This window comes from Narcine bancroftii, chromosome 2 (assembly GCF_036971445.1).
Source record: "Narcine bancroftii isolate sNarBan1 chromosome 2, sNarBan1.hap1, whole genome shotgun sequence".
NCBI classification, from domain to species: Eukaryota; Metazoa; Chordata; class Chondrichthyes; order Torpediniformes; family Narcinidae; genus Narcine; species Narcine bancroftii.
In genome coordinates, this window is record NC_091470.1 from 373,755,272 (window position 1) to 373,778,589 (window position 23,318).

Sequence of the window (23,318 nt, forward strand, 5' to 3'; positions counted from 1 at the left end):
TTCTCAGGATCACGGTACACACATGTCACGATGCACAGTACATAATAATCACAAATACACAAAAATATAATTTAAATAAATATAGATAAATATTTGGATTGATTTACTCTGTTACAGGACACTGTTCATCAATCTCACAGCCTGTGGGAAACAGCTATTTCCCAGCCTGGCCATCCTGCTTTTGATGCTCCTTCTTGTGTGCCTCACCTTTTATCCGGGATCATCGGGACCAGGCACTTGCCGTTATTTGGAATTTTCTGGATTTCGGAATCATTTTAAAATGGTGGTCCCTTTAAGCAAATGCGATGTTTCAAAGTCACACAAACAGGGAATTTAGAGAAATAAAGACCGTAAAAGACCATAATATCACGAGCAAGTTCTTTTTAAAGAAAATCTTCAAAGTAAAACTGGCTCAGACCCCTGTCCCTGTCATCCCCATCCCTGTGGGCACCCTCTCTTCCCTTTGGTGGAAAGGTGATTCTCAGCACCCTGTGGGAGAGAAGCAGGTGGCAGCTGCCTCAATGCGCGATCAATGGCCACCTTCCTTACCCATAATCCCACACACACCTGGAAAGCTCTGGTACTGGCAGAGCGGTTCCAGCTGTGTAGAGGATTATGGGTAATGAATATGGCCATTGCTCCCACATTGAGCTGTTGCCACGAGCCAGTGTGATGCTCCAGTAAACTCTGGGATTGGTAGCACTACACCCCTGCTGCCGTGTCAGGAATTAGATTGGGGAGGGGGGTGAGTGATGGACAGCTGGGGGTGGGGAGGGAATGGATGGATGGTCATGGGCGGGGGGGCAACTGACAGATGACCAGGGGTGGGGGCGCCCAGGTGGTGGCGATGGACAGATGGGGGAAGGGGGACCAATGGACTGCTGGGGGCAATTGGGGACCCGATAGGCGGGGGCACCAATGGATGGCCGAAGGTGGCAGGGCAGGGGGGATGGCTGGCTGGGGGAAAGGACACCGAGGGCTAGAAGCAAGGTGATCAGGCGTTTTCCTTACCACATTGTAGCAGAGAGCCTGTGGTTCAGTTTAGACTCCAGGCTGGCTGCAAAAAGTACCGGTTTGGAGGTTGCTGGTGTCTAGAATCCCGGATAAAAGGTTGGGCACTTGTGGTGGGTCATAGATACTGTGTTCCAGGATGAAAAGGGTTCTCATTAATTCTTTGAGCCCTATTTAAGCCACTTTACCAGCGAATGCCATCGGTAGAGAAAAAGGAGACCTCAGTGACCGTCTCGACTGTTTTGACGATCCTCTGTATTGACCTCCAGTCTGACGCTTTGCAGTTACTTTCCCTCACAATGATGTAGCCAGATGGGACCCTCTCAGTTGTGCTCCTGTTAAAGGTGGTTGAGATGGGAGCCAGTAGCCTTGCCCTCTTCAGCCTCCTTAGGAACTGTGGGGACTACTGCAACCCTTCTAACTAATGAGGAGGTGTTGTGGGTCCACAATAGGTCGGCCATTATTAGAAACACCAAGGAACTTTGTGCTCTCCACGACAGAGCCATTGATGTGCAGTGGGGAAAGGTCATCCTCCATCCTCCTGTAGTCCACAATCATCTCCTTTGTCTTTTCCACCTCAGGTGGCCATTTTACCTGCATTTACCCATTTCCCACTAAATCTTTCCTATGTACCCGAATACACAGTTTTTAAATATTGTAATAAATATTGCTCTGCAAGCTTATTCTATATGCACATCATCCCATGTGAAAGAAGTGTCTCAGATCCTCTTTAAATCTGTCACATTAAATCAGTAGCCTACAGTGTTAGACTCCCTGACCCTGGGACAAAGCCTGTGACCATTCACTTTACATTTTATAAATCTCCATAAGTTCCCTCCCTCTGCCTCCTTTATCCGAAGGAACATAGTCCCAGCCTATTCAGGGTCTTCTTGTAACCAAGCTCTGTGCATCCTTGTGAGTCTTTTCCGCTCTAGCTTACTTCCATCCTTGTTTGAGAACTGCACACAATATTCCAGCTGCATAAGACCAGAGGACATACTGTAGGAGCAGAACTAGACTGTTCAGCCCATGAGCTGATCCATTTCCCACTCAGCCCCACTGCCTGGCCTTCTCCCCAGAACCTTTGATGCCCTGGCTAATCAGGAACATATCAATCTCTGCCTTAAATACACCCAACGTCCCGGCCTGCACAACCACCAGTGGTAATAAATTCCAGATTCACTCCCCTCTGGCTGAAGAAATCCCTCCCCATCTCTGTTCTAAGTGGACACCCTTCAATCCTGAAGTTGTGCCCTCTTGCCCTAGACTCTCCCACCATGGGGAACAAACTTTCTACATCTACCCTGTCCTTGTCTTTCAACAATCAAAATGTTTCAATGAAATCCCCCCCCTCATTCTCCTACATTCCAACGAGTCCAGCCCAAGAGCTGTCAAAAGCTCCTCATATGATAACCCTATCATTCGCAGAATCATCCTCGTGACCCTCCCCTGAACCCTCTGGTCCCCACGATCCATGTTCTTTTACTGCTGTTGTTTTGGTGTGCATGTCCTGTATTGTTGCATTCATATTTAATGATATAGGAGACCATTCAGCCCACTGAATTCCTGCTGCATCAGGTCTTTGTGACAGGTTGGCCTGGTGTTTGGTGCTGAGTGATCCCGTGTTGTGGTTACTGGGTCAGTGATTGTTCCTTGGCCTGAGACAGCAGCCCTCCCTCACATCATCACGCCTATTTGTGTAGATTCAGTATTTTTCACGTTACCATTTGAGTTCTTGATAATTTGTTAAATTTAATTTCACTAGCTGTTGTGCAGAGTTTGAATCTCCATTTCGTGGATCTGATCCAGTAACTGAAGTGTAGTAGCAGTGTCTGGGAGGCGGTGTTGTCTGGTCCGCAGGTCAGACACTGCCTCGATTCTGTGCTGTGTGGCACTTGTGCTACCCTTGGCCCAGGATGGCCTGTCATTGACTGGTTTGGGCCAGGGCTGCAATGTAATGCCTGCCTTTTGCAAGTGCTGTGTGTCTCCATGTGAGTGCATCATCTGCCTGCTTTGAAATTTACTGTCGAGGTTATAAAAACTGCATTAAATCCTCGTGGTCATTAGGCAGTTGTGCTACAGAAATGGAAATTAATAGACAATAAATTATTATTTTATAGTTTATTGCATGGATGATGAGCTTTCTAATACTTTTTGAATTACTTAAAGCAGCTGATTTATTGCTGAGTTCTGGTCACTGGAAGTCAATTCCACTGCTGAAGATTCCTGCAAATGATGAGTGAGGTTTTGGATTTGGAAATGAGACTTATGAATGCTGCCCTGTCTCTACATGGTGTGTATGTTCACAGGCTGTTGGTGGGTCAGAGATCCAAGCCCCTGTCACTACCCAGCGACCCCAGGGTTAGAGAGAGGTGGGGGAATCCGCCAGGGTCCCTGCTCCCCATCACTGCAAAGTAATCCCAGGGTTAGACAGATGGAGTATCCATCAGGGTCCCTGTCCCACATCAATACCACTGTCCTCAGGGTTAGAGAGAGAGGGAAACCAATCAGGGTCCTTGTACCTTGTCACTGTCCAGTGACCCCAGAGTTAGAAAGGGGGAACCAGCCAGGGTCCCTGCTCCCCATCCCTGCCCAGTGTCCCCAGTGTTAGAGGGAGGGGGAACCAGCCAGTGTCCCTGCTCCCTGTCACTGCCCAATGACTCCAAGGTTAGATAGGGGAGGAATCAGCCAGGGTCCCTGCTCTCTATCCCTGCCCAGTGTCCCCACTGTTAGAGAAAGGGAATCAGCCAGGGTCCCTGCTCCCTGTCACTGCCCAATGACTCCAGGGTTAGAGAGGGGAGGAATCAGCCAGGGTCCCTGCTCCATATCCCTGCCCAGTGTCCTCAGTGTTAGAGGGAGGGGGAATCAGCCAGGGTCTCTGCTCCCCACCCCTGCCCAGTGAGCCCAGGGGGGGGTGGAATCAGCCAGGGTCCCTGCTCCCCATCCCTGCCCAGTGTCCCCAGTGTTAGAGGGAGGGGGAATCAGCCAGGGTCCCTGCTCCCTGTCACTGCCCAATGACTCCAGGGTTAGAGAGGGGAGGAATCAGCCAGGGTCCCTGCTCCATATCCCTGCCCAGTGTCCTCAGTGTTAGAGGGAGGGGGAATCAGCCAGGGTCTCTGCTCCCCATCCCTGCCCAGTGAGCCCAGGGGGTGGTGGAATCAGCCAGGGTTCCTGCTCCCCATCCCTGCCCAGAGACCCCAGGGTTAGAGAGGCGGGGGGGGGGGTGGGGGAATCAGCCAAGGTCCCTGCTCCCCATCCCTGCCCAGTGACCCCGGGGGGGGGGGGGTGGGAATCAGCCAGGGTTCCTTCTTCCCATCATTGCACCAGTGACCCCAGGTTCAGGGGGGGAAATCAACCAGGGTTCCTCATCCCTGCCTAGTGACCCCGGGGTGGGGGGAAATCAGTCACGGTTCTTGCTCCAGTGACCTGGGGGTTGGGAATCAGTCAGGGTTCCTCATCCCTGCCCAGTGACCCCCGTCCCAGTTATTATAGACAATAGAAGCTGGAGTAGGCCCTTCGGCCCGTCGAGCCAGCACCGCCATTTTACAGATCATGGCTGATCACTACCATCAGTACCCCTTTCCAGCTTTATCCCCATAACCCTTAACTCCTTTGCCCACTAGAGTCTTATCTAACTCTCTTTTGAACATCATCAGCGAATCTGCCTCTACCACACCCTCACACCCACACACCACACACCCCCCCCACACACACACACCACACCCCCCCCACACCCACACACCACACCCCCCCACACCCACACACCACACACCCCCCCCACACACACACACCACACCCCCCCCACACCCACACACCACACCCCCCCACAACCACAACCCTCCCCCCCACACCCCCACACAACCACAACCCTCCCCCCCACACCCCCACACCACACCCTCCCCCCCCACACCCCCACACCACACCCCCCCACACCCACACACCACACCACACCCACACACCACACCCTCCCCGCTCACACCCACCCCCAAACACACACACACCACACCCTCCCCCCCCACCCCCACATCCACACACCCCCACACCACACCCTCCCCCCCACACCCACACACCACACCCCCCCCCACACCCACACCACACCCCCACACCACACCCACCCCCCACACCCCCACACCACACCCTCCCCCTCACACCCACTCACCACACCCTCCCCCCCACACCCACCACCAAACACACACACCCCCAAACCACACCCCCCACACACACACACACCCCCACACTCTCCCCCCCACACCCACACACCACACCCCCCTCACACCCACACACCACACACCCCCCCCACACACACACACACCACACCCCCCCCACACCCACACACCACACCCTCCCCCCCCACACCCACACACCACACCCTGCCCCCCACACCCCAACACCACACCCTCCCCCCCACACACCACACCCCCCCACACCCACACACCACACCCCCCCACAACCACAACCCTCCCCCCCACACCCCCACACCACACCCTCCCCCCCCACACCCCCACACCACACCCCCCCACACCCACACACCACACCACAACCACACCCACACACCACACCCTCCCCCCCACACCCCCACACCACACCTCCACCCCCACACCACACCCCCACACCACACCCCTCCCCTCACACCCACTCACCACACCCTCCCCCCACACCCACACCCCCACATCCACACAGCCCCACACCACACCCTCCCCCCCACACCCACCACCAAACACACACACCCCACACCACACCCCCCACACACACACACCCCCACACTCTCCCCCCCACACCCACACACCACACCCCCCTCACACCCACACACCACACCACACCCCCCCACACACACACACACACCTACATATATATACACACACACCCCCACACCACACCCACCCCCAAAACACACACCCCCACACCACACCCTCCCCCCCACACCCCCACACCACACCCCCCCCACACCCACACCACACCCCCACACCACACCCACCCCCCACACCCCCACACCACACCCCTCCCCTCACACCCACTCACCACACCCTCCCCCCCACACCCACACCCCCACATCCACACAGCCCCACACCACACCCTCCCCCCCACACCCACCACCAAACACACACACCCCACACCACACCCCCCACACACACACACCCCCACACTCTCCCCCCCACACCCACACACCACACCCCCCTCACACCCACACACCACACCACACCCCCCCCCACACACACACACACACCTACATATATATACACACACACCCCCACACCACACCCACCACCAAACACACACACCCCACACCACACCCCCCACACACACACACACCCACACTCTCCCCCCCACACCCACACACCACACCCCCCTCACACCCACACACCACACCACACCCCCCCCACACACACACACACACCTACATATATATACACACACACCCCCACACCACACCCACCCCCAAAACACACACCCCCACACCACACACACCCCCACACCACACCCACCCCCAAAACACACACCCCCACACCACACCCCCCCCACACCCACCCCCAAATAGACACACCTATATATATATACACACACACCTCCACACCACACCCACCCCACACACACACCCCCACACCACACCCCCCCCACACACACACACCACACCTACACAGCACACCCACCCCCACACACCACACCCTCCCCCCCACACCCACCCCCAAACACACACACCCCCACACCACATCCCCCCACACACACACACCTACATATATATACACACACACCCCCACACCACAACCCCCAAACACACACTCCCCACACCTACACAGCACACTGACCCCCACACACACACACACACACACACACCACATCCCCCACACACACACCACATCCACCCCCACACACACACATCTAAATATATATACACACACACCCCCAGACCCACCCACACACCACATCCCCAGACCCATCCCTACACACACACCCCCACACCACACCCACCCCCAAATACACACTCCCCACATCTACACAGCACACCGACCCCCACACACACACACCCCACACACCTACACAGCACACCCACCCCCACACACACACCACATCCCCCTCCCCCCCCCCACACACACACACACACCTACATATATATACACACACACCCCCAGACCCACCCACACACCACATCCCCAGAACCATCACTACACACACACCCACACCACACCCACCCCCAAACACACACTCCCCCACACCACCCCCCCACACACACACCCCCACACCTACACAGCACACCCACCCCCACTCACACACACACCACATCCCCCCCACACACACAACATCCTCCCCCACACACAAACACCTACATATATATACCCACACACTCCCAGACCCACCCACACACCACATCCTCGACCCATCCCTACACACACACCCCCACACCACACCCACCCCCAAACTCACACACCCACTCCACATCCCCCCACACACACACCCCACACCTACACAGCACACCCACATATACACACACCCCCAGACCCACCCACACACCACATCCCCAGAACCATCCCTACACACACACCCCCACACCACACCCACCCCCAAACACACACTCCCCCACACCACACCCCCCGACACACACACCTCCACACCTAGACAGCACACCCACCCCCACTCACACACCACACACCCCACACACACACCTACATATATAAACACACACCAAATCCCCCCACACACACACACACACCACATCCCCCCCCCACACACACACATACACCTACATATATATACACACCCACACCACACCCACCCCCAAACACACACACACCCACAACACACCCCCCCACACACACACACACACACACCCACACCTACACAGCACACCCACCCCCACACACACCACACCCCCAGATCCATCCCTACACACACCCCCCCCAAACACACACCCCCACACCACACCCCCCACACACACACATACACACACACCCCCACACACACACCCCTACACCCACACACACACCCATCCCCAAACACACACCCCCACACACACACATACACACACCCCACCACACACACACCCACCCCTACACCCACACACGACACACCACACCCGCCCCACACACACACACCCACAGATACAGCCCACCCACACACACCCACAGACAAAACCCCCCACACACATTCACAACCACACACACACCCTCACACCATATCCACCCCCACACACACACACCCCACACACACACCCACAAATACACCCACACACATCCACACCTACACACTCACCCACAGACACACCCCCCATACACACTCACACCCTCACACACAGATACCCACACACACACCCACAGATACACCCAGACACAACCCGCACACGCACACACCTACACACTCACCCACAGACACACCCCACACACACACACTCACAACACACACATACCCAAACACATACATATACCCACACAAACACACTCCCCCCCACACACACACCCACACACATACATCAACATGCTCACAGACACACCCACAGATACACCCACACACCCCTCACACACCCACACACACCCCTCACACACCACACCCTTCCTCACCCACACACACCCCCACACCTATACACTACACCCACACACCAACATGCATACCAACACACACACACCCACACACACACAGACACACCCACACACATACACCCTCGCACATGAACCCACACACACATTCCCACACATACACATCCACACCCAAAAACACCCGCACACCTACACACCACACCCACCCCCCCACACACACACACCCACACACATCCCCACACCTACACACCATACCCACACAAACACACCCACTCACACATACACACCCACTCACACACACCCACACTCCCACACACACCCACACAACCACACACACTCCAACACACACACACCCACAAACCACACCCCCCACACACCACACACCCCACACACACACACACACACCCAAACACACACACACCCGCACCCACACACGTACACACACCCACACCTACATACACACACACAGCCACAAGCACCCCCCACACACACACCTACACACACCTCTTCACCCACAATCACCCACACCCTCACACTCACACACACACACTCCCCTACACCCACACCCAGACACCCCACACACACACCCACATATACTCCCACACCCACACATACACACACCAATACAAACACCAACCCCTCCCCCCCCGCCCCCTCCATGATGAATGGTGCACAATTTTACTACAGTAGTTACGAGGACCGTTCACCTCAAAGGAGACATTCTCTCTGCATCCAACCTATCAAGCCCAGTGACATTTGGGTACTATTTAAGGAGTTGGCCTCTCCTCTATCTCGGATCCCAGTCTATGACCCAAGCACAGTGGGTCCTCCATCGTGGATCCTAGACAATGGTCCAAGCACAGTGGGTCCTCCATTTCGGATCCCAGTCTATGGCCCAAGCACAGTGGGTCCTCCATCTCGGATCCCAGACTATGGTCCAAGCACAGTGGGTGAATGGTGACTGCATTTCCTTTGTCACACACACATCCCATTGTAAGGAGACCAATGTGGCCTCAGTTCTCCAAAGCCCTATCATCATGTCAAGACATCCACTCAAATCCTCTTGCAGTAAAGGCTAACATACCTGTGCCTTCTTAATGACCAGCACATTATGTCCAAGTGACTTACATGTTGGAGACCCCCGTCTGCTTGAGCAAAGCATTTGCCAATCAGGCACCATCTTTACCTTTCAACTTTGGTGGAAACCCTCACACTCTGATGGCTTGTGTTCTCTGGAAGCCTCATCAGTCATGCTCACTTTGATCTTTACGTCCCTTGTCAGAGAATGCTTTTGGAGCCTAATCGCTGTGTTAGCTCCTCGAATAATGCCCTACATTATTTAAACAAGATTTCCTTTCTGATATCCAAGCTGACAAATTATTGCATTTTCATCATGATTTATATTAATCTGGCTGGGGAGCTCTGTTCCCCATCACCAGTGTTAATCGCTGTCTTCAGCTACAAATGTGGAGGTGGGAGCAGGGATTTGTGGGTAGGGTGGATTGGAGACGGTCACAGAGTGGGGAGCAGGAATTGCTGGACAGGGTGGAGACGGTCACAGAGTGGGAAGCAGGGATTGGTGGGCAGGGTGGAGACAGACACAGAGTGAGGAGCAGAGATTGGTGGGCAGGGTAGAGACAGACACAGAGTGGGGAGCAGAGATTGGTGGGCAGGGTGGAGACAGACACAGAGTGGGGAGCAGGGATTGGGCAGGGTGGAGATGGACAGAGAGAGAGAGTGCGGTGCGGTTTAATTGGCATGGATTGGTCCTTCTACATGAAGCCATCCCGACTCTAGTTTGATCAGATGATGATTTTCAAAACCTTCTTTTAGTACCTTCTTCATGTTTGGTTTTGATATTTTTCCAGCTTGAGGCTGACCTGCTCTCCTTTTTTGAGAAGGCTTATTTCAGCATTTTTGCAATCCTCATAATAGCTCTACTGAATCAAAGGATATTTAGAAGATCACAATGAAATCATCTTCCAACTTTGTCCCCACTTTGTTTTAGACCAAGATTGGAACCGGGGGGGGGGCTTGTCGGGTTCTATTGGTCAAACGTTCTGGCAGAATGAGGAATAGAAAAAACTTGCGTGAAGTTAGAAAAGGTGTTCAGGGGCAGGGTTCCTGGATGAATGTGGAGAATGTGGGAGTGTGGACTTCACAAATGCAGAGAGGTTACGTGGAATCTCTATGAAACCGCCTCAGCCCAGAGCATTGTGTTCAATTTGTGCCTCGCGCAACAGATTGTGTGATCACTGAGCTCACGCTGAGGGAGGTGGTGGAGGCAGCGTGGACCCCATGGAACAAATGGCCCCTCTCTATGCTCTTCCACTCTGACATTCTATTCTTGGTGATGTTGATGGGTGGGTGGGGGGGGGAGAGAACAGATGTTGTCCTCAGGAGATTAGGGTGAATTTCCTGCTGCTTTCCGAAGTATTGTGGAAAACTTTGCCCATTCTGGGCTCAGTGGGAGATACCAGAACTCTGTCAGTACAGATGCTTCACTTTCTTGCACTCACTGTCTCTCCCTCACCAACTTACTCATTCCTGCTCTCCTTCTTCCACTCACCAGCCCTCTCTTGGCCCATTCTCCCAGTCCTTCTTCGTCCTCTCTCCGACCAACCCAAGGCCTTTGACGCGATGGGCGTCACTGCCTCCCAGCAGGGTCACAAGGAGGCAAATGTTTGTGAAACATGAGATTGCTGCGTATTCCGATCATGATTTGCTTGGAGTAAGATACTGTGCTTCGTGTGGGACTGTTGAGGCGAGGCGTTGGAGACTGAATCTCTCCCGACAGTCGAGTAATTCACACGTTCACCTTCTGTTAATTCCTATCTGCAACATCAATTAAATTGTTTGTAGAAACTAATTGAATGTGGCTTAATCACACATCTTAATAGCTTTACACGGTTTGAACTTCCTGTTAATTCGAGTAATAAAATGAAATGAGTGCGCTGGCTGTGTAATTAGCGAGGTGGCTTGTGAAGAAATTAGTGCTTTATGGCTTGTAATAAAGGGAGTGTGTTGGCACCTAATTCCAACGGACGCTCACTGCAATCTGCTGATTCTGAGCTTTTCCTTTTAATTTGCACTCAGGTCCCATGTGTCTATTGAGTCTTAAAGAGGCAAGTATTTTCTGCCCATGTCCCACACCATTTGATGAACCACCCTGATTCCCACTGAGGGTTGGATTTGTCTCCGGGCCTGTTTCCATATCGAGCACGGGCAACAACCACGTTCCCACTCACTGCCCAGAGTCAGATCATGTTGCTCAGTCTCTTTCCTCTCTCCTCCTCAGTGGTTGCTCAACATGGGATCCGAGGGGCAGCAGGGTCATCATCTGGGAAGGGTGGACTGTCACTGGCTGATCATTTATGCTCAAAGTCACTGCAGATGTGATCTGAAGGAACTGGGAGATGGCAGGGACTGTGAAACTCTCCTGGCAGTGGAGACTCTTTAAAACAACCTCACCCACTGAGCATTGTGTTCAATTCATGTCTCGTACAACAGGTCATGTGTTCAATTCATGCCTCGTGCAACAGGTCACGTGGATCACTGAGCTCATGCTGAGGGAGAGGCTGGGGCTGAGGAGGTGGCATTAACATTGTGTATGGGCCTCAGTGACAAGCCTTGTCAGTGATGAAGCCTTGTCAGTGATGTAGGGTGGTGCGGTTGGCATCATTAAAGTGCTGGCTGATGACCTTGGTCCTTGACCACCACATCAGTGTGTTGGTGACAGGCTTGGGGGAGCTGGCCAGATCCCGGGCCAGGAACAGGGCCTTTAGCCCATGTGTCTGCTGACTACGGATGCCACATTAAAATAAAACTGCTGCTTGTACTTGATCTATATCCCTCTACACCTGGCATATTCCTGTGTCTGTAGCCACAGTGTGGTGCCTGCCACATTGACCACCGCCAGTGGGCTGATATCGCCTCAAACCGTACATCTTGGCGCCTCACAGTTCGGCGGGCAGCAACCTCCTTTGAAGAAGACCGCAGAGCCCACCTCACTGACAAAAGACAAAGGAGGAAAACCCAACACCCCACCCCAACCCACCAATTTTCCCTTGCAACCGCTGCAACCGTGTCTGCCTGTCCCGCATCAGACTTGTCAGCCACAAACGAGCCTGCAGCAGACGTGGACATTACCCCTCCATAAATCTTCGTCCGCGAAGCCAAGCCAAAGAAAAGAAAAAAAAGAAGCCACAGTGAGGTGAACCTCTGGAATTTGCTATCATAAGGCAGCTGTGGAGGCCAGGTCATTGGGTGTATTTAAGGCAGAAATTGACAAGTATCTGAATAGTCAGGGTATCAAAGGTTATGGAGAGAAAACAGGGGAGTGGGAGAATGGATCAGCTCAGGATGGATTGGGTGGAGCAGACTTGATGGGCCAAATGGCCTACTTCTGCTCCTATATCTTATAGTCTATGGTCTAAGCCCGTTAAACACTACTGTTTGAGGTGGTGCAATGTAGTACGCAGTGGCCTCTCTAGGACCGTTAGTTTATTTTTATTTTGTAGTTGTATAGCATTATATTATGTCTAATTGTTTTTTACAAAATGCATGTAATAAGGTTAATATTTGTACATGGGTTTTTATTGTATTATGACTTTATATTTATCTCCTATTTATGTAAATCTGTTCCAACGTCCTGGAGAAATGCCATCTCGTCTTTACTGTGCATTGCATTAATAGTTATGGTATGCGGGACAAATAAAGATGACCTGTTGTATCCGCTTCCAGCACTCCCCTGACAGTCCATTCCAGCCACCCACCCCTCCGTGAATTATTTGCCACTCACATCTCTCTTAAACTCCCCCTCCCTCCCTGCTCTGAAATGCATGACCTCTAGTATGTGACATTTTTACCCTGGGAATAAAATGCTGTCTGCCCCCCATCAATGGCTCCCATGATTTTATAAACCTCCATCGGGTCTCCTCTCAGTGTCCACCGCACCAGAGGAAACAGCCTGTTTCCTCCCTCTCCCCATTGCTCACACCCTCCAATCCAGGCAGCATCCTGGGCACCTCTTCTGCCCACTTTCCAATGTCCCCAAAGGGCCACCCTGTCTCCAGCCCTTTGTTTAATGGGGGCAGTGTACCAGGAACCTCTCCATGAGAACCCAGGTTTGGGAATTTGAGGCGGATTGTCTCTTGAGTGAGTGAAGCTGCGAATCCCTGCCTGAGCTCACAAGATGTTCCATTCCACTCATCGGTAGAAGCTAAGAACATTTAAAAGGCAGTAAAGATTCAGAGGGTCATTGTCAGGGTGGGAGGAAATAATTTAGTAGAAGAGAAGATCTAGACGGGGGTTTGTTTTCTTTGGAAGAAAGAAGGTTGATGGAGAATGTAATTGATGTGTATAAAGTTACAGTAAAACTCCAGTATCCTGCGCCTTTGGGGACAGGTATGTACCGGATAGGTGAATTTTCCGGTGGCTGGAGACTTACGCTTAACTAATTTACCTGCATTAAGTAAAAATACTGTACTTAATTCTGAGGGGAAAGATAAGAGTCAATGTGGACAGGCTTTTTCCACTCAGAGTGGGGGAGATTCAAACAAGAGGACATGGATTGAGATTGAAGGGGGAAAGGTTCAGGGGAAAGATGAAGGGGAATTTCTTCCCTCAAAGGGTGGTGGGAGTGTGGAATGAGCTTCCGGCCAAAGTAGTAGATGTGGTTTAGATTTTAATATTTAAGAAAAAGTTGGATAAGTATATGGACGAGAGGAGTGTGGAGGGTTATGGGCTGGATGTGAGTCAATGGGACTAGGTGGGAGAAGGTGTTCGACATGGACTAGAAGAGAAAACTGGCCTGCTTCTGTGCTGTTATATAACCCGATGGAGGTTATATGAACAAACTTCACTTGCATGAATAAAAACTTTAAAGCATTTTACTTTATTTTCAGTCACATTCTTTGAAAACATTTAACCGTCGCTGCATCTGCAGGTTCCTCTCCCTCCATGGAGCTGCCAAAAAGACGAAGAATAACATTATAGATAATTAAACCACCCCACACCCCAAGTTTACAGATAAAGCCTCTATCTGGGACAATGCTTACTAAGCAGGGATAAGGAGACACTTTAAGAGAACCAGCTCTTCATCCTGGGAGACATCATTGCTATTTCACACAACTTTATTCAAACAGTTGCTATGAGCAAAGCCTGACCAAGGCCCTCCGCTGGCTGGATATTTCCCCCCCATCTTCACGAAAGGTTTATCTGTTACTTCAGAGAACATTCACTTTTACAATTTTAAATGTGCATTTTTTACCCATTATTTTAGCCTTATTTATTTTAATTTTTAAGATTTATTGTCCTCCCTTTTTTTTTTGCTGGTTGCTTGTGGCTCCCAGTTGTTTGATTTTTGGATACCAGAGGATTTACTGTATCGGAGGCTGAGCTGAGGAGGATTATTTTCCTGTCACTGAGAAATAACCAAGCAGGGAACATAGATTGGAGTTCATTGCTGAACAATTAGAGGAGAGTTCACCCAAGGGGTGGCGGAATATTGGAGCAGTGTCTAGAAGAGAACCCTCACCCAGTAACAACCACCTGGAGGAGCAGGGTATGAGTTGCAGCTCAGTCCCTGGGAATGGGATGCAGCCCAACACTGGGTTCTTGGATGGTCTCGTGATGATGCATTGTTGAGCCCCTCTTTCTGTGCCACTGATATGCTGCTGCCCCTTCGCCCACTGCATCCATGCCCACTTACCCTGGTCCGATTTACTCACACTCGGTCTCTATCTAGGGAACACAGGATCAGGAACAGGCCCCTTGGCCAATTTAGTCTGAGCTGCATCTTCTCAGCCTTGCCTGTGAAATGGATGGGCCTGAATGCACCATCTCCTCTGGCAGCAAGTTCCAAATATCACCCACTCTCTGAGTAAAAATAACGTGCTCCTCAGATCTTGGGTTTCTCTCTTTAGAGCAACAAAGGATGAGAAGAAACTTAATAGAGGTCTACAAGATTATGAGGGGGCTTAGGCAGAGTGGGCGGCCAGCACCTGTTTCCCGGAGTGACGTAGCAAATACCAGAGGACATTTGTTTAAAGTGAGAGGAAGAAAGTTTAGGGAAGATGTCGAGGGTATGTTTTTTTACACAGAGCGGTGGGTGCCTGGAATGCTTTGGCAGGGGTGATGATGGAGGCTGGTACCATAGGGACATTTAAAAGACAGGCGAATGGATGTAAGAGAAATAGAGAGTTATGGGTGTTGGGGGGGGGGGAGGGTTAGATTGTTGTAGAGTAGGTTTACATAGGTCAGCACAACATCATGGGCTGAAGGGGCTGTACTGGGCTGTTTTATCTTGTGTTCTATCTCCTTTACATCTCCCTCCTCTCACCTTAAGCCAATGTCCTCTTGCTTTTGATCAGCTCCCATGAGAAAAGATGTTGACGATCGTCTCTACTCTATTCTTTTTTCAAATATTTTATTTTTTTCCAAAAACGTACATGGTAACATTTTAAATATACAATATATTAAAATTTTTCTCACAAACAAAAAAAAAACTGTCCCCACCCCCCCATATACGGATCCGTTCACTGTCAGAGCTTATATATATTTTAAGTAGATTGAGTACATTTGGGGAAACTACATTTTTGTCCATATAATAGTTACTTTTATCCCCTATTTTGTTCCTTTTTATTCCTGTTTCTGGGCCCCGATGTGGTCCAGGTTTGGCTGCCAGACCTTTACAAAACGGTCATATTTATTCTTTAAGTTATATGTGATATTTTCCGTAGGTAACAGCTGTTCAATTCCACAGCCCATCGTGCTATAAGTAGAGGGGAGTCGGACGTCGCGATACATTTTTCGCTACCACCAGTGCTATTTTTATAAATGAGATTTGATATTTGGTCAATTTGTTGTTTATTTCCATGAAATTACCGAATTGATATACCTCCGGGTCGCCCGCGAAGGCCACTCCTGTTATCCTGGTTAATTTTTCTGCTATATCTTGGCAAAATGGCCTCACCTTCACGCACGAGCACGTGGCATGGAGAGAAGTTCCTATTTCAGTCCCATATCTCTGAAATTTCCACTTTTGATCTGTGCAACCTTTGTGGGGTAAGATATAATTGGTGTAAAAGATTATATTGAACCAGTCCATATCGTGCGTTTATAATGGACGTCGTGGTGTTCTTACACCAATCTGACCAGCTTCTTTCTGAAATCACCACCCCCAAGTCGGACTCCCATCTTTCCCTTAACCTCTGCAACCCTGATTTTGCACTTTTGCTCTGGAGAGCAGAGGACATTTTTGTTACTCCCCACCCAGACCGTTCGTTCGGTTTCACTAAGATCAGGTGGGGTCAACAGTGGTCCCCACCTTTTGTCTGTCCCTCCCCTACTCTGAGTCTAATGCATAATTCCCATCTGTCGTTGATCTGAGTTACCTTTCTGCTACACAGAGAAACTCAGAACAAGGACTGTGTCCACACTGGCCTCTGGTGCCAAAGCCTGTTTGTCCTGGTGGTTATCAGGTGTTCTTTGAGCTCGATAGGGTCTCCTTTCAGCTTCAGGGAAAGCACAGCAAAGCACAGCCCTTCAGCCCACAAAGTGCATTCCAGTCTCTCCTTGTCCCACAGGATCCTCCAGTCCCGCTGGTGAATCTTTCTTCCTCTTCTCCAGCTCCATCACACCTTTCATATAGTATTTAAGCAGGACCAAAGTGCACACAATATTCCAGGTGTGCTTTCACCAACGTCCTGTGCAGCCGTAACACAGTGTTGTACTCCAATTCCTGTCCGATGAAAGCATTGTGCTGAATGCCTTCTTCACCCTGTGTCTACTTGTGTCACCACTCCCACAGACTCTTTGACCCAACACATTCATGCTGATCAGGTTGTCTACCACAGCTAGTCCTGCTTGCCTGCCTTTGGCCCATGCCCCTCTAAACTATTCCTAATCGTGTCCATGTCCACATGGAATCTGATTCCCTTGCCAGTAGGAACCCGAGCAGATCAGTGTAGTGGTTGAACAATTCTGTTAGTCAGCTTGAAGCATCATCTTTCTCTGAGTTGCCGTGGTGTGATTGGTGCCAGTGTGATTGCTTTGCTGTCGGCTTAGTTGTTAATGCTGTGGTGTTGGGGGCAGAAACAGCTCCTCATGTGCCCATCTCCCTTTTAGGATTACATGCAGAATGTGCATGGCAAGGAGATCGACCTCCTGCGCACAACGGTCAAAGTTCCTGGTAAGCGCTTGCCGCGAGCTTCAGCGGCCAATGTTCCTGGTGCCAGTCCCAAGACCAACGGCCTCACCAAGGACAGAAGCAACATGCAGCTGGCTGGTAGTCAAGGTAAGTGGGCTGTCATCACTCTGGGATGGTTTTGGGTGACAGTGGTGGGCTTCAGCTCATTGCCCGTGAACTTTGTGCTGGTCCTATTTGTGTGGTTTGGAATGAACGTGGAGCTGAGCTCCTGTTGGAAAGTACTGGAGCATGGAGGCTTCATGCCAATGACCCTCTGGAGGTAGGATTCACCCTTTTCCTCATGGTGCTACACCCTCAGTGTTACATCTCTTCAGTGAAGATTTGATCGCAGATACAGCAGGTGAGACAGGAAGCAAACAGTACGATGGCCCTTGTTGTGAGAGATTTGAAATGTAGAAACAGGGCAATCTCATTAAATTATTGATTCAGAATATAATCTCATGAACATGACACAACATTTGTTATTTTGTGGCAAAATTACAGGAGTAAGTATTTCTATGAATTCCATTAAAAAAAAATAAACTTGTGCAAAAGAAGAGAAGGTGAGGTGTGGTCTGTGGTTCATTGTCCATCCAGAAATCTGATGACAGCAGGGAAGCTGATGGGTGTGTGTCTTCAGCATCCTGAACCTCTTTCCTGGTGGTAGGTGGTAGCAGTGAGAAGAGGGCATGGCCTGGGAGGTTAGGAATTGAGGATAGAGGCTGCTTTCTTAAGACAAAACCTGTTGCAGATATAACGATGGAGTGGAGACAGACTGTGATGGTGCTGGATGCATGATGGCAGTTGGACTCAGGCCACACCCTGAGTACAGTTTTGATCTCCTCATTTCCAGCGCGAAAGACTGAATAGCCAGGACTGAGAAGGCACTTGGCCAAGTGCTGGGAAATGGAATTAATATAATTAAATGAGATCTCCTTGTCATTCTTTGTGGGAATGTAGTTCATCTGTTCCTATCAGTGTGTGGAACTGTAGCTTGCCTCTTCCCATCACAGTGTGGACCTTTAGTTCAGCTGTTCCTTTCACTGAGTGGAACTGTAACTCCCTTGTTCCTGTCGCTGAGTGGACCTGTAACTCCCCTGTTCCTATCACTGAGTAGAACTGTAACTCCCTTGTTCCTGTCACTGGTAGAACTGTAACTCCCCTGTTCCTGACACTGAGTAGAACTGTAACTCCATTGTTCCTGTCACTGGTAGAACAGTAACTCCACTGTTCCTGTCACTGAGTAGAACTGTAACTCCCTTGTTCCTGTCACTGAGTGGACCTGTAACTCCCCTGTTCCTGTCACTGAGTAGAACTGTAACTCCCCTGTTCCTGTCACTGAGTAGAACTGTAACTCCCCTGTTCCTGTCACTGAGTGGACCTGTAACTCCCCTGTTCCTGTCACTGAGTAGAACTGTAACTCCCTTGTTCCTGTCACTGGTAGAACTGTAACTCCCGTGTTCCTGTCACTGTGTAGACCTGTAACTCCCCTGTTCCTGTCACTGAGTAGAACTGTAACTCCCCTGTTCCTGTCACTGAGTAGAACTGTAACTCCCCTGTTCCTGTCACTGAGTGGACCTGTAACTCCCCTGTTCCTGTCACTGAGTAGAACTGTAACTCCCCTGTTCCTGTCACTGAGTAGAACTGTAACTCCCCTGTTCCTGTAGTGAGTGGACCTGTAACTCCCCTGTTCCTGTCACTGAGTAGAACTGTAACTCCATTGTTCCTGTCACTGGTAGAACTGTAACTATACTGTTCCTGTCACTGAGTAGAACTGTAACTCCCTTGTTCCTGTCACTGAGTGGACCTGTAACTCCCCTGTTCCTGTCACTGTGTGGAACTGTAACTCTCCTGTTCCTGTCATTGACTGGAACTGTAGCTCCCCTGTTCCTGTCACTGAGTAGAACTGTAACTCCCCTGTTCCTGTCACTGAGTGGAACTGTAACTACCCTGTTCCTGTCACTGAGTAGAACTGTAACTCCCCTGTTCCTGTCACTGAGTAGACCTGTAACTCCCCTGTTCCTGTCACTGAGTAGAACTGTAACTCCCCTGTTCCTGTCACTGAGTAGAAATGTAACTCCCCTGTTCCTGTCACTGAGTGGACCTGTAACTCCCCTGTTCCTGTCACTGAGTAGAACTATAACTCCATTGTTCCTGTCACTGGTAGAACTGTTACTCCACTGTTCCTGTCACTGAGTAGAACTGTAACTCCCTTGTTCCTGTCACTGAGTGGACCTGTAACTCCCCTGTTCCTGTCACTGTGTGGAACTGTAACTCTCCTGTTCCTGTCATTGACTGGAACTGTAGCTCCCCTGTTCCTGTCACTGAGTAGAACTGTAACTTCACTGTTCCTGTCACTGAGTAGAACTGTAACTCCCCTGTTCCTGTCACTGAGTAGAACTGTAACTCCCCTGTTCCTGTCACTGTGTAGACCTGTAACTCCCTTGTTCCTGTCACTGGTAGAACTGTAACTCCCCTGTTCCTGTCACTGAGTAGAACTGTAACTCCCCTGTTCCTGTCATTGGTAGAACTGTAACTCCCCTGTACCTGTCACTGAGTGGACCTATAACTCCCCTGTTCCTGTCACTGAGTGGACCTGTAACTCCCGTGTTCCTGTCACTGAGTGGACCTGTAACTCCCCTGTTCCTGTCACTGAGTGGACCTGTAACTCCCGTGTTCCTGTCACTGAGTGGACTTGTAACTCCTGTGTTCATGTCAGTGAGTAGAACTGGAACTCCCCTGTCCCTGTCACTGAGTAGGACTGTAGCTCCCCTGTTCCTGTCACTGAGTAGAACTGTAGCTCCCCTGTTCCTGTCATTGAGTGAAACTATAACTCCCCCATTCTGCCACTGAGTAGAACTGTAACTGCCTCCATTCTGCCATTGTGTGGAACTGTAGCTCCACTGTTCCTGTCACTGTGTGGACCTGTAACTCCCCTGTTCCTGTAACTGAGGGGACCTGTAACTCCCCTGTTCCTGTCACTGGTACAACTGTAGCTCCCCTGTTACTGTCACTGTGTGGACCTGTAACTCCCTGTTCTTGTCACTGTGTGGAACTGTAACTCCCCTGTTCCTGTCACTGAGTGGAACTGTAGCTCGCCTGTTCCTGTCACTGTGTAGACCTGTAACTCCCCTGTTCCTATCACTGAGTAGAACTGTAACTCCCCTGTACCTGTCACTGAGTAGAACTGTAACTCCCTTGTTCCTGTCACTGTGTGTACCTGTAACTCCCCTATTCATATCACTGAGTAGAACTGTAACTCCCCTGTTCCTGTCACTGAGTAGAACTGTAACTCCCCTGTTCCTGTCACTGAGTAGAACTGTAACTCCATTGTTCCTGTCACTGGTAGAACTGTAACTCCACTGTTCCTGTCACTGAGTAGAACTGTAACTCCCTTGTTCCTGTCACTGAGTGGACCTGTAACTCCCCTGTTCCTGTCACTGTGTGGAGCTGTAGCTCCCCTGTTCCTGTCACTGTGTGGACCTGTAACTCCCCTGTTCCTGTCACTGAGTAGAACTGTAACTCCCCTGTTCCTGTCACTGAGTAGAACTGTAACTCCCCTGTTCCTGTCACTGAGTAGAACTGTAACTCCCTTGTTCCTGTCACTGAGTGGACCTGTAACTCCCCTGTTCCTGTCACTGTGTGGAGCTGTAGCTCCCCTGTTCCTGTCACTGTGTGGACCTGTAACTCCCCTGTTCCTGTCACTGAGTAGAACTGTAACTCCCCTGTTCCTGTCACTGAGTAGAACTGTAACTCCCCTGTTCCTGTCACTGAGTGGACCTGTAACTCCCCTGTTCCTGTCACTGAGTAGAACTGTAACTCCCCTGTTCCTGTCACTGAGTAGAACTGTAGCTCCCCTGTTCCTGTACTGAGTGGACCTGTAACTCCCCTGTTCCTGTCACTGAGTAGAACTGTAACTCCATTGTTCCTGTCACTGGTAGAACTGTAACTCCACTGTTCCTGTCACTGAGTAGAACTGTAACTCCCTTGTTCCTGTCACTGAGTGGACCTGTAACTCCCCTGTTCCTGTCACTGTGTGGAACTGTAACTCTCCTGTTCCTGTCATTGACTGGAACTGTAGCTCCCCTGTTCCTGTCACTGAGTAGAACTGTAACTCCCCTGTTCCTGTCACTGAGTGGAACTGTAGCTCCCCTGTTCCTGTCACTGTGTGGACCTGTAACTCCCCTGTTCCTATCACTGAGTAGAACTGTAACTCCCTTGTTCCTGTCACTGATAAAACTGTAACTCCCCTGTTCCTGTCACTGAGTAGAACTGTAACTCCACTGTTCCTGTCACTGAGTAGAACTGTAACTCCACTGTTCCTGTCACTGAGTAGAACTGTAACTCCCTTGTTCCTGTCACTGAGTGGACCTGTAACTCCCCTGTTCCTGTCTCTGTGTGGAGCTGTAGCTCCCCTGTTCCTGTCACTGTGTGGACCTGTAACTCCCCTGTTCCTGTCACTGAGTAGAACTGTAACTCCCCTGTTCCTGTCACTGAGTAGAACTGTAACTCCCCTGTTCCTGTCACTGAGTGGACCTGTAACTCCCCTGTTCCTGTCACTGAGTAGAACTGTAACTCCCCTGTTCCTGTCACTGAGTAGAACTGTAACTCCCCTGTTCCTGTCACTGAGTGGACCTGTAACTCCCCTGTTCCTGTCACTGAGTGGACCTGTAACTCCCCTGTTCCTGTCACTGAGTAGAACTGTAACTCCCTTGTTTCTGTCACTGATAGATCTGTAGCTCCCCTGTTCCTGTCACTGAGTAGAACTGTAACTCCCTTGTTCCTGTCACTAAGTGGACCTGTAACTCCCCTGTTCCTGTCACTGTGTGGAACTGTAACTCTCCTGTTCCTGCCATTGACTGGAACTGTAGCTCCCCTGTTTCTGTCACTGAGTAGAACTGTAACTCCACTGTTCCTGTCACTGAGTAGAACTGTAACTCCCCTGTTCCTGTCACTGTGTGGATCTGTAACTCCCTAGTTCCTGTCACTGTGTGGAACTGTAGCTCCCACGTTCCTGTCACTGAGTGGACCTGTAACTCTCCTGTTCCTGTCACTGAGTGGATCTGTAACTCCCCTGTTCCTGTCATTGTGTGGATCTGTAACTCCCCTGTTCCTGTCACTGTGTGTAACTGTAGCTCCCACGTTCCTGTCACTGAGTGGACCTGTAACTCTCCTGTTTCTAACACTGTGTGGAACTCTATGTCATCCTGTTTCCATCTACTTTGCTGGCACCTTGATTTTGCAGAGGTGACGTGAGCAATCATGGTCATTATCAGCTTTTGCTGGGAGTGTTAAGTGAGCGATCCTTAGGGAGGTTTTGTGTCTCATCAGCTTTGTCCTGGTCCCACTGGACTCTGGTGGACTTAGAGGTGGACAGATTCAGACATGAATCTGGAGAAAGGTTAATTAGGCTGGAGGAAGCAAAGAAGATGAGAAAGGTGCACACGAGACTCTATTTTCAAATCAGAGCACACAAACAATTAACCTTTCGAACAAATGTAGTTTGTGTAGGAGGGGAGTGGGTGATCCATCAGAGCAAATGTGGCTGGGAACGTTATCCTAATGGTTAAAGACTTCTCTTTCCAATATAG

At 50.6% G+C, this 23,318-nt stretch overlaps 1 protein-coding gene across 4 annotated transcripts in view; it reads left to right on the forward strand.

Annotated features, from left to right (window-relative positions):
- Positions 1-23,318, forward strand: part of LOC138755895 (arf-GAP with GTPase, ANK repeat and PH domain-containing protein 3-like) — a 324,334-nt gene that overhangs the window by 192,770 nt on the left and 108,246 nt on the right. For all 4 annotated transcript variants that reach the window (XM_069922694.1, XM_069922695.1, XM_069922696.1 and 1 more), the window contains exon 11: positions 17,667-17,835. In XM_069922694.1, coding sequence (XP_069778795.1) covers positions 17,667-17,835 — 169 coding nt within the window. The remainder of the gene's footprint in view (positions 1-17,666; positions 17,836-23,318) is intronic.